The 13,251-nt window shown below is 38.3% G+C and overlaps 1 protein-coding gene across 6 annotated transcripts in view; it reads right to left on the reverse strand.

Moving 5' to 3' along the window:
* Nucleotides 1-6,398: 6,398 nt before the first annotated feature.
* Nucleotides 6,399-13,251, reverse strand: part of FHL5 (four and a half LIM domains 5) — a 28,954-nt gene continuing 22,101 nt past the window's right edge. For all 6 annotated transcript variants that reach the window (XM_035320020.1, XM_035320017.1, XM_035320018.1 and 3 more), the window contains 3 exons: nucleotides 12,481-12,650; nucleotides 9,059-9,245; nucleotides 6,399-8,083 (listed from right to left, as the gene is read on the reverse strand). In XM_035320020.1, coding sequence (XP_035175911.1) covers nucleotides 7,932-8,083; nucleotides 9,059-9,245; nucleotides 12,481-12,650 — 509 coding nt within the window. In that variant the 3' untranslated portion in view covers nucleotides 6,399-7,931. The remainder of the gene's footprint in view (nucleotides 8,084-9,058; nucleotides 9,246-12,480; nucleotides 12,651-13,251) is intronic.

The raw sequence follows: 13,251 nt of genomic DNA on the forward strand, positions 1-13,251 counted from the left end.
GTTTAACTGTCAGGCTGCAGTTGCAGCTGAATTTCTGCCCTTGACCATTGCTTTTCGTCACACAGGGTGACTTTAATTTCAGTAATGAAAACCAATTAGAAGCACATAAAAAAAAACAGTATCACAACCTTATGTTCTGCCTGAATCTTTTGTCTGCAGTAAACAGTCCCGTGGCTTGCTTTCTGATGGAAAAAACTCCGTGTTCCTGAAACAGTTCTGCGGAAATCAGTGGGGGTCACTTAAGGGGAGGAAGGCAGTTGGGTGTCGTGCACCTCCCATGCTCGTCTCTGACTGCAGTACATAAATCTGCAAAATGAATAACTGCAGCTGCTCAAAAAAGTGCAACGCGCCTGCTGCACCCAGGCAGCTCACCCCTGCCTCAGACGTGAGGGCAACTTTTGTGGATGCTTGTGACTGCGATGGTTTACGGAGGTTGGCTGTTAATGCCAGCTATTCCTGCGACAGGCAGTAGGATAGGAGCCTGTGCCATCTAGTGGGGGTTGGCAGGAGGGGCCCGTGGGCCCGAGGCACGGGCAGAAGGCAGAAATCTTGCTAAATCCTGCTTTACACAAGGCTTGCAGGTTTTGGCGGTTTTCCAAAAATATGAAACGAGAATAAAAGCGACTAATCCTGGCTAATTTTGTTTAGGCTTTTCAGAGCTTGTCTCTGATCCCAGTGAGGAAATACCAGAAGTAGAACTGTCCCTGCAGCTCTCCTGGATATCCAGGCAGACTCAAAGCCTTTATGTCAAATGGCCTCTGAGATATTTTTCCAGGGAAGCCATTCCCCATCGTCACCTGTGATCCTGGAGTGGATCGTGCTCTTGTGGTGAGCTCTGGCCTGATTCTGGGCCGTGCAGCCCTGCTTGCTCTACGGCTCTGTGCTGAATGCCTGGCCAAGACAAGGAGCTTTCCTCTGAGGAAATCGGTCCTTGTCCGACTGGGAGTGTTACCCCTGTTTTACTGACAGCCTGGAACATTATCCAACCTAAAAAGCTTACAAGTGTATTTCACCAACAACCTACTATTACACAGGGCTTTGTACAAGCAAGGTAGGCCTCTGGTGTAACCCCTGGGTACTGGGGGCATGCAACAGTTCTGCAAGGTGGGCAGCGTGCTCTCCAGCACACCGTGGTGAGATGGGTACAGCGGGGGCTGTATGAATTACCCAGCATTACAGAAGTGGACCCTAAAGCAATTCTCTATGGGTACTTCAGTAATGTTGCCAAGACCCTTCATTATCCTGCAGCCCCAGTCTGCACCATGCGTTTGCTTGCCAGGAAATGTGTGTGCAATTCATTAATGCAGAGGAGATCTAACTGGACCAAGTGGATCTTTACAGGGATGGCACAAGGCATCTCCATGAGACAAAGTTTCACTTTTTGTTGTCAGTTAGGTTCTTGAACCAAAATCAAGTGAAGCACATGACCTGCTCAATGAAAAGTTTCAGGGCTCTTTAGTATACTGCAAACATTTTATACATATATATATATTTCACTTGCTTTGTTTTGTGAAATGGTAATTTAATTTTGACTGAAATCTTCTAGAGATGAAAAAGGGAAAGAGGAGAACAGGAGCTGGCCTGAGAAGGCCTGGTAAAGAGCTCAACAAAAAGCATTTAAATTTGAGAGTGTTTCATAGGCAAATAGAAACATGCTTTAAATTGAAGATCTCAGTAAACAGTACCACACATGTTCCAGAAAAAATAAAAAATCAGTCAGGGTTGGTTTACCTTTCAGTGAGTTAAGAGTTAAGACTGCAATAAGGATTTTGTAGAAATTAAAAAAAAGAACCAAGCTAACAAGGAATAAGTTGGCTATCATGAGAAAGCCAGGACAGGTTAAAGAAATCCAAATGTTTAAAAACATTGGAAAGTGATATTCAGGTGACCCAACTTGCCACTTCTCCAAGATGGCATAAAAACAGGCCCCTGAAAGGAGACTGGGAGACTGGTGTCCTAAGGATGGTCCTCTGTCACATGCTCAAAGAGAACATGCTGGGCTACCATCTAGGTTACAGTTTTATTACCAGTCCTACCTGGGGAAGGTGCTATTAGCAACCTTTTACAGACATCTGCTTTCATAGCCATAAATTTCTACTCTGATTGCAGCCATTCTAGTGAAAATGTTTGACTAAGAGCATGAATTACTTTTTTTTTTTTTTTTTTCCTTTGACAAACAAGAATGATAAAATATGAAATTCATCAGAACTAGATAAAGATGTTTACATGATTTTGCACTTTTTAAAGTCTGTGCTCAGGTGGGAAATATGATTTTTTATTTTTTGCTAATTAGTCTAGCAAAATCTAACCCCAAGTCTAAGGTGAAGATGGAGATAGCTAAATGAGGATCTTGTGGATATGCCTACCTGAGGCAAGCTTTTAATATAAAATTACTCTAAGCTGAACACTGGGTTTCAAATATAAGCAACTGTCTGAGGCCGTTTGGATTTTGTTACCTCCTGCTGGAGCAGTGCTCTGTTTAGTAACTCACCCAGGAGAGGTTTGAGACTGGGTCTTTGTGCCAGACTGAGATTATTTCCTGGTGAACTGCTCTTCTGGTCATGTGTGGACATTACATGAATACACCTGAGGACTACCAGGACATGAGCAGTTGTGTGAGCAGGAAAAAGTGACTTGAGAAGGAGCTAAGGTGCTTGAGTGGAATATTTGAACCCCTCAAAACCTGCTCTGTTTTTTTGTACTTCTGTACCTGTGCCCAGTCTATAGGCAGGAATCAAGTGATTGTTGTTTTAATGTGATGTGTCCTCAAAGCCTCACACAGACTAAGCATGAATGGGATTTGTGGCTCATGCTTTTCAGGAATGTGGTGATAATGCAGCCTCTTGCACGCATGAACTTAGCAGTTCAGGCAGTGCTAAAAAAATCTGCAGTGAATGAGATGAGCATCTTGAATATCTTACTGGAGAGGACAGTAAAAGACTTAGAGCAGAGGCACAAGCTGATAAAACCAGATACATTATATCCAAAACAGAGATAGGGTTCATTAGCTTGGACATAATGCTGTACAATGGTTGTCCTTCTGACATTGAGTTAGTTTGCATTGAACAGATCCAGCTTCTTACGTGACATATTTGCTCACCACTGGGGATATTTTTGTGGCTGTGCTGTAAGGATGTTGCTATCTGGTCTCATCTTCAGGGAGCCCCAGTAAGAATTCAGTTTAAAAATGCAGGGCCTGGAAAGACCCTGTCCCGGGGGCACTCTGGGTGTTTCAGCAATCCCTTAACTTATTTATTTATTTATTTATTTATTTATTGACAAATCTTGTAAATAACAATTCCATTTAATTGGGTACTTCATTGGCAGATGTCCCCTGCACTACTGAGTAAAGGATATCAGCGGAAATGGAGACCAGTTGCATTTGTCAGTAAATCCAGAGGAGCAGAAAGGTAAGCCTACAGAAATATTGAAATGGATATTATTGGATACGTTCTCTCTAACATGCCAAGAAAAGCTTATGGATTCAGGCCAAAGCTGATAATATCCCTAGACCTTCCACTGCAGACATCTATTGCCAATTGCATGACACCCCTGCAGTACAATCACTGCAGCCATATCTGTCCTCCAAAAGTCTTATTGCCCTCTTGTACCTCAAAATACTTGTACCTTGCACATCTGGATATGATGAACTGAAACTTCTGTTTAGAAAAAATAGTCTGTAACCTCGCTAGGTGTTTTGTGCTTTGATTTAAGTTGCCAGGTTTCCTGTGACTCAGTCCTTTAAAAATTTGGTAATTTGAGGGTGAAGAAGCATACAGGCATACACATACATTCTCTATGAGATATTATTAACAAGAATGTAGAGGATTTATTGCAGCATTCCTGCCTGATTTGTAAACAAGTTTGTTCTGGGTATGGGCTTGAATTCCATCCAACATTTTTGTTTACAGAAAAGATCTCCCAGCTTCCACTCAGGCAGTCAGTTAACATCCCTTTCAGCTATTGATATCTGTCATTGTATAAATGTCTCTGTTGCTTTTACTTGTCTTCCTAAAATACAATATGCTGCTCTAGATCCATTCTGTTAAATAAAGTGTGTTTCACAAAAACTTTGACCGGGTGCTGAAACTGATGGTGAAGTCAATGGGGTCTAAACAGGATCCTCTCTTTCTGTTGTGACAAGGCCCTTGAACTGTTTGAAACAACAGGCCCAGGAGATCTCATAAAACCTTGCTGCTCCCCCTCTAATGCACCTGTGGCTAGACTGAGCCACTCTTACCATCAGCAAGGCCTGGGACAATATCCACTGGTAGACTACAACAACCAGTTGAACATGCATATGCTGAAATACTGCAAAAAAAAAGTACATTGTGATGTGCGACCCACTTCACTGATGTGGCCAGACTATACCGTAGCTCTTCCCCAGGCTAAGCTCACATATGTTCTTTCCAGAAAACCAGGGGACAATGGCAGAAGAGAATGGAGGATGTCTAGGTGGTTTCATCCTACGTTTAAGTCATAGGTCTGGAGCACGTGCCTTGGCCTAGAAATGCTGGGAAATGATCCCACATTCCAGAGTTAAGTTACAGCTCGTGTGTGTCGCCTGCAACAGCATCTGCTGAAAACATGCCTGGATTTTAAAAGTAGTAGTCCAGGGAAAGACTGACAACTTCCTCTCACTGCATGAACTTGTCTGAGAGTGAAAAATGTGACATTCAGAAATATGGGTAGATAAGGGTCACTTGGTGATAATACTGCAGGGCTTGTCTGTGTATTTTAAGCATGTTCTTTCTGGGTGTTCTCTCAGGATTAGGCAGTTATTGAAGAACCTCAGCCTTAAGCACTGAGGGTGGCAATAGGGCACCTACTTCAGTCTTAAGAAGTTAGTCCCAAATGACAGTCTCCTTCCTGCTTCCCTGAGGCAACTGTGAGTACAGCAGCATGCGATCAGGACATCAGAGACACCACTGTACCCTGGCGTAATTTAGCTTAACCATAACAAAAGCAGGGTGATTACCTTAGAGTTGGACAGCTGGGGAAGAACTAGATATATCTGAAAATAAAACAGTACAATGTTAAAGAAAAGCACAACATTAAAAAAAAAAAAAAGACCTACCAAAAAATAAATCCCTCGAACTTCCATCCTCTGAGGTTTATTAAACAAAATTGAATTGCATTGGAGTCTGTACCCTGATTATCCTGCAGTAAATCGAATGCTAGCAACGAGGACTGAAGCTGACCATCTGGCTATTTTGTCCAGTGCTTTGCTATCCCAGGCACTTATGCTGTATCTGCTGTTTAATGCAATGATCAAAAAATACTTAAAACTGACCACATAGCTCTCCACCCTTGGTTCCAGGCTCACCTACAAGCCTCACCATTACTTAGTAGCAGCCTTCTAATTTCCAGTTTCTGATCATGAGAAATTTGCTTTCCTTGTTCTTGAGCCAAATACAGTCTCTTGACTTACAGCAGCCTTCTTATCCCCTCCATGATCTATGGTCCTCCACAGAGATACATGGTTTATTCTTGTAGCCCTTCTAGGCTCCTATACAAGTTGGGTTTCATCTGTCATGAGCACAGGTGACCCAAATTGTGCAGAGTATTACTGTATTTATGTTTAGAAATAAGTAGCTGGTGACAGAGACTAGGAAATATCAATCTAATGCGTAATATAACTTTTATTCCAGCTATTAATAGCAATCACATTTATTTCTTTTTATTACTCTGAAGTGAAAATGCTCAGTTTCAGATTTGACTGTAGTGTATTTACTTCAGGAGAGATAAATAATTCAGATGGTATTTCTAAAAATATAATTGGTTGATGAGTCAGAACAGAATTTCATTTTAATAAACGTTAAGGCTAGAAGATTGGGATTATTGTGATCAATGTGTGTGATCTGTGACTCTGCCATGTTTTAGGACTCTGCCTGATAATTCCTGCGTCACTTCATAATTAAGCTAGAACATTGCTCAGACAAGATCAAATAAAGGGCTTGAGCCACATTCTTGCAATTTGCTTATTTCACACAACAAAAATAAAAGGTATGCCCCACAAACATGATTCATCATTTTCATTTAAAAATTTAAGACCATTAACATTTACTAATGGGATAATTTCTAATAGTTCAGTACACATTTCTGAGCATCTTACATAACCGTGCACTACTGTATGTGTGTATATGTCTGTGTATATATATATATATTTATATATATATATATATATACACACACACCATTTCTTAAGGCAATGAAACCTATTTCTATTTATGAGAATCCAAGTCTTACCAAGAACCTGTATCAGCCATGTGCAATGTGAAAATAAAAAAGGAAGCATCTGGGATTAAATGAAAACGCATAAACCAATCGAACTCCAAACTCCAATAAAAGTTGTTGTAAAAGAAGAAACTGAAAAAAAAAAAAAATGAACAACACGCAGAGCAAAAGATCAATATTTTATTGACTGGAAAACAGACTGCTATGTACTTGTTGGTCAGTCATTATCCATATTGATTTTACGCCACTGCAGTTCAGCTCTGCCTTACCTATGCTCACATGCTCTTTTTTCTCCCTTTTACACTTAAAGTAGAGTTTGTCTTCAATATCAATATAGCCCTCTCAAGTCAGCCAAATAACTGTAAGCAATTAACATCAGAGTCTAAAGGAGAATGCATGGTTTTAAGACATGTGAGATGAGGAATAAAACAGTGCTGAGTGGTGCAGAACCACTGCACCATTCACCACGGCCTGGGAGATACTGCAACATGAGTCAGACTGTTGTAACATACAGCATGAAAGAAGGAAGAGAAGAAATGCTCGTAACTCAGTTCTAGATGACCTTTAGTAATAGACAATTGAGCAACGAAGCTTAGCAAGCAGGTATAACCTTCTCAAAGCCAGCTACCTAGAAATGAATACCTTGTACTACAAGTGAGGACTGCCTAGCTTGCAATGGCAACATTACAAATTCTTGACATAATATTGGCAAATGCATGTGGCACATGACAAAATGAATGAGGTATTGGCTCTGAAGAGCTTATAGCCTGCTACCAACAAGCATGCATTTACAAGAATAGGAGTAGACTGAATAAAAGACAGCAGTGTGGAAATGTCAAGGCCTTTAAGTGTCTTGATTGCTGGCAAATGGGCTTTGTGAGGAGGAAGAGTGCAAAGTGCAACTTTAAGGGGACAACTGTGAGTTGGTTCTTGTCTCTTCTAATAAAAATATATATTTTAAGTATGTATTTGAAGGTCCAGTGAAGACAATGGAGACAGAATTTTAAGGTGTATTAGCTATGGGAAAATGTACATTAGCACTATCCAATCTTGGGCAATACTTACCTCTTAAAAATATGGCTTTATGTTCTAAAATATTTATACCTAGAGAATTAAGTAAAATTAACCACTTTTGGGAGCAGACCGATCACTCAGTCTTTTGGATGACTAAAGTCATGGGAAACTTCTATTTTCCTGAGGAACAATCTCAGTAAGGAGAGAAAATGTGATTCTGTGAAAACAAACAAACAAACAAAACTTTTATCCCTTTACCTGGCTCTGGAGTGAACTTCTCTGACTTGGTGTCTCTTTGTGTACATCTACATTCTCTTCATTAGGTGTGCTAATGCCTCATCATCGGTATGCCATATAGACTTTTCATACTTACTGGTTCATGGCAGACGAAATGTAAATTTTTAAGCTTCTAACAGCAGAGTGCAGTATGTTACAAGGAAAACATACTGTAGTTATATTTTAAATATATACTAATATTTTCTGCACTTTTCTTAGCCTGTATGTGGCTATTTATTATTATTATATTTTTAACAAACAATTCAGAACTATGATAGAATTAAACTGCTGATTGAAAATTATGTGAATGACTAAATAAGCGGTATGCCTTTTAGATGATTTTCTTATTGCAAGTAACATGGTTAAAGAGTGAGAATAATGCATCTGTATATCTCTCCACAGAACTATGAAGCAGAGCCACATTCGTTACAAAGGACATCATCCTGCTTAGTAAGGAATTCTTCGCCCACCAATGAGACAGAGCATTTTGCACAGTTAAAGCATTCCCCATGCCACTGGCGCTCTTCAAATGAGATAAACTTGGCACCTCCAAGAGCTGAAAGAGATTATGAGAATGAAGATGTGAATCCAGTATTTCTGGGCATGGTTCAGAAATGCAACAGATTATTTTCTGATGTACGATTATGTTGTTATTCATATAGCAAACAAATTAATGAACAAAACTCCATAGTCTGAAATGCCCTTTGTTAGCTGAATTGGAAAAAACAAACAAAAAGACAAACACACAACAACAACAACAACAAAACACTTTAAGATAGTGAGACAAAATAATAGTGAGATAGTGCGAAATATTTTAAGTAAAGCCATAAATCACTTGATTGTTTTCATATCCCATTATGAACTCTGAATGGAACAGGTTTATTTGAATGTCCATTAAGGTTTGCAGATCTTCCCAACAAACTCTCATGAAAATTATTTGCAATGCATAGATACATATAGTTTCTCTACAACACTGAGTGAAATTTAATTATTTTCACCAGGTATCTTCAAGATAGTGTCTTTGGGAAATTTCCAGATCATGGAGTTTCCAGACCATGGAAGTACACAAGGATGCATACAATAGAGCTTTGTTGTGTTTGGCAAGCTCTCTAACTTGATAGGTGTGCCTTACCAGCAGGTAGTTACCTCATATCCAATTTATCACATTTGTATTTAAAAACAAAGGCAAACCAATTACAGCCATGAGGGACTTGTGTGTATTGGCTGAAGAGGAGCCAAAAATGCCTTTTCCTATATTCTTGGGGATGATTTTTAGTGCATAAAGTGCTAAGTCAAATGATGAGAGAATGTTTGGCACATAAAAGAGCACAGCAGTCAGGGAACACGTGATCAGTATGTCATAGCAAGACATGTTGCATTTGACAGAGAGGGGGTCTCTCCAGTACCTAGCTCCCTCAGTCTTTAATTATGATGGGACTATTTTTAATGCCATTTTCTACAGTAAAGATCTGATTTGAGAGGAGACTGATGATTTCTCAGTGTCTAGTCCCTTCTAAAAGATAAGACTCACCTGTAATAGGTTTCTTGCAAGCAGCACACTTCTCAGCATAAAATCTGCTGTAACAGTCTACACAGTATGCGTACTCATCTTTGGAAATAAACCTTTGTCCAGACAGCTGAGTTTTACATCCAGCACAGACAAAGCATTCTTTATGCCAAGGCTGGTCATGGTAGGTCACTCCCCCAGACGTTATTACCTAACATATTGATAAAAAAGAACAGAGCAATAAAACAAAGGCATGAATCATAAAGGATTATCAAGTGTTTAATAAGTCCTTCCACTTATTTTTTCTCTTCCAACATGCACAAGTGAAGAAAGAGACAGTATGGTCACGTCAACTGTTTTTCATCTGGAATATCAACTTGAATATTTTCAGCTGATCTGAATATACCAGTGTTTTGTTATTCTTGATTTCCTATCACAAAATAACCTTATGGTTTGTAATATGTAATAAACAAGTCAGCTTGTTATGACTTTTTTCTATTACCCATCTGGGTAAAGGCTGAGCATCAGGCATACTCTCAGTGCAATACTTCTCAGTGATGGACAGTGGCTGATAGAAATGATGATGAGAATATGGCTAATCTCCAACTGGAATCGACATTTTGCTGTCTCAAAACTGAAGCAGCATTTTAAGTAGGAGGAAAAAGACGGTAAAGAAGCAGAAATGAGACAGAAAGGAGATCTACATTGTTAGAAGACGGAAAAAGAGTGTTTGTCACTGTCATCAAATTTCCATTCCCTGCAACTCACTCACAGCTCTCCACTGGTTATTTCTGAAGAAGGAAATTTCCAGTTGTTCTATGGCTTCCATATGTGCAGTAAAGAGTAGGTTTCACAGAATTTTTGAGGGACTGTATAAAGAAATTTCTCTAGAAATAAAAATGAGCTCTAAGATGGTCTTTCTACTGCCAAGACACGTATGACAGTGAATGAATGGATGAGTGAGTGAATGAGTATAGTTGGAACAGGAGAAGAAAGAGTTGGAGAAACTTAATTAAATAAAAATAAAGGCACCATGAAAATGTCCTGGGAAATACAGTTTCAGGAAAATAAAGAATTATACTGGGTGATATCAGGCAATAAGAAATTTATATGGTTCCCGATCCTCTTAGTATTCTAGTATTGGGCTACAATAAAAGTTAATTTGTCTTTCCATTAAAATCTCAAAATTTCAAGTGTTTTTTCTCTGGCATGGAATTGAAGACTTAAGTTTAGCAATTCAATTTCTCTGAGCTCACTTCTTATTTATGGAAACCGACACAGTTTTATTTAGTAAAAATGTTTTAGTATTCATGTAGTCCATTTACATTCCTAGAATTTTTAAGAAGCAAATCCTGATTATTTTATATAAATGCTGTTAACCTCAATTTCTATAATAAATACAAATTATATACAGAATTACTATATTTTTCATGTGATCATTTAATGAAAATAAATGGCTAGATATAGAGGCACAGGGATATTTAGAGGTATTTTCTAAAGTTTACTGAAGAAAAAAACAGGAAGCAGGTTTTTCTTAGATTAAAAAGTTTTGTTAGAGGTTTACAGCTAAACAGTAAATAATTTTAGAAATTATAAGTCATTTGAAATGAAATAAACAAAACAACAACAAACAAGTGAAATTCTACCATAAAAAGCAGCTTAAAAATTTGTTAGACAGCAGTATCACACCAGAATAATACAATACTTCAATTGTTTTCACCACCCAGAGATAGTTTTAAAACATGAGAAATTGAGGGAGGGAAAAATGTATTTATTTGTATTTGGGGGAAGAAATAAAAACTCATTTGAAAACAGGCTTTCTGGTAACCACAGGGGAAGCCTCATGTATAGAAACAGTGGGACTCTTGACCTGTATTATCACAACTAAATATTACTTAATCTGATTATTGCCTGATACATTTCAAGAGAAAACGATGTATGATCTTGAACACTTTTGTCAGCTTAGGTGGCTGATTATGCATGTGAATACATCTGACAAATGTAAAGGGAGGCATCAAGGCAGGGTCAGTTGTTATCAGGAACGAAGGGTTTAAAACAACTTTCTCTAAAATTTCAATCTTTGTTAAAAATCACAACTAATAACAAAAAAAGTATTTGTTTTTGTCAATAAATATATTACAAATATAATCAGGCTTGTATTAATATTAGCTACAAGAAGATGGCAAAAACTGTCACAGTTACTTTTCAGTGTCCCATATAAATACCAAAAGGAAGACTTGGCTCGTCCTATCAGTTCACCAGAAATTTTGCATGATCCAGCATCTTCCCCCATGAGCAGTGTTGCTCCACTAAGGAGCACAGGCATCTTTGTTATGGATTTAAAGTTAAGTAGTGTGACACCCTCATTATATCCTATTTCTCCAGTGTTAGGAAACCTAGTACCTTGATATAACTTTGCTGTCAGGAAAAGAATTAATGTCTTCCACAGAAGTAGTTATTTAAAACATAACACTGTTTCCCATAGACCCTGAATTACTGTGAACAAGACACTAAACAGAGACACACAATTTTTTGTTACAAATGCACATCTCTTTTTCTATTGTTTACCTCCTCTATTCCCCAGGCTTGTCTTACTGAGCTATCTAAACATACCACCCTCTCTGGTATACTTATTGCCATAATTTGCACCCAACATTTCCATGAATTCATAAAATTAACGGTTATTCCCATTCTATTGTTTAAAAACTGAAACAGAAAGGGAGGCACTAAAGTGTCCTAACTTCATCCATTTAACTGGGGGATCAGATATACAAACTTAAGCTCTTTATATACTCACAGGTGCTCTCCTAAATACCTTGAAAGCTCTACTGAGGAAAAAAAGACTAAAAGCTTCTAAAAGCATCCACATTAAAGACTTTAAAACAGGTGATATGAATACCTGTTAGAGAAACAAAGCAAGCTCCAGGTGCTAACAGCAATTATAAATAGTTGTTGTAGTTACAGACAATAAGAGTTCTGTTGATCTCAAGATCATTTTCCTCTGTTCCTCATCTGCTTTTAGAAAAGCATTTTAAAGCACTAAAAGCATTCTTTGTTGACAAAAACTGCAAGTAAACAGGGACAAAAATATATTCTTACTTTGTTAAAGATTGTTAATCACATAGTCTGAACTTTCATTCAGCTATGTGACTTGTCCTCATGAGCTCAAATACATAGTTTGTCTTTTTTTAAAGACTTTGGCTGTTTTACAGAAAAGAACTAATCTAAGAATTTGTGTGCTCTGCTGATATTCTCTTTTGCCCATTATGAATTAAATTTCAGACTTCCAGATGAGAATGAAAGTAAGAACTTGCAGAGGTTATTTTAAGCCCGAACTTTAAAGATTTCAGAAAAAGTTGTTGGCATAATTTTTGCTGTTGGACAACCTGGTCTTGACTTGACCAAAAATAACATGGCAGCACAGTGAAATTTCTCCATTGTAATACCTTTTTGCAAGAGTAGCAATGGTGAGCAAATTGCTTCTCAAAACAGGGCACACAGTAATTCTCATTGTCTTTGGTGATCAATGGTTTTGTTCCCAGTGGTTGCCGGCAGTACTGACAAACAAAACATGATTCATGCCAGGAACTTCCCTTAAATTCCATCTTACGGGAACCTGCAAAAATCATCACAAACAATGCTCCCAAATATACCCTTGTAACAAAAGTTTTAAATGTCAGGAAGACTCTTATTTTCAGTCTTTTTATCTCAGTATCACCTACCCAAAAAAACACTTATCCTTAATGCCATAGGGTTTCTAAGTGTGTATTTAACCTCTAAAACACATTCAATACCTAACAGTCATCTGGCAAAAGACATACTAAGCTGTGATTTTTTTATTTTTTATTTTTTAGTCCTTACTTACATGATTCTTTTAGGGTTACTGTTCTGTGATACGCTTCATTTGTTCAAAGCTTTTCTCAGTGCAAGGACAGATGCAATTCCAAAAGGAAGCCACTTAGTTAAATGTCTGCCAGATGAGTTTCAGAGCTTTTAAGCTGTGTACAGGTGCACCGTACACCTTAATATAGATGTGTAAGCCTAAGATATGCACATTTGTTTGAAAGAGACTCTCCACCATAGCTTCCTCCTCTGCCAGTAGCATCAGACTGCAAAGAGAGGTGCCAGGCACTTTACCATCCTTTCCCCAGGAAGGAGAGAATTGGTGATATAACTGATAGATCCTGGAATACTTGCTTGCTGGACTGTGGGTTTAG

This window comes from Oxyura jamaicensis, chromosome 3 (genome assembly GCF_011077185.1).
Source record: "Oxyura jamaicensis isolate SHBP4307 breed ruddy duck chromosome 3, BPBGC_Ojam_1.0, whole genome shotgun sequence".
NCBI lineage: Eukaryota > Metazoa > Chordata > Aves > Anseriformes > Anatidae > Oxyura > Oxyura jamaicensis.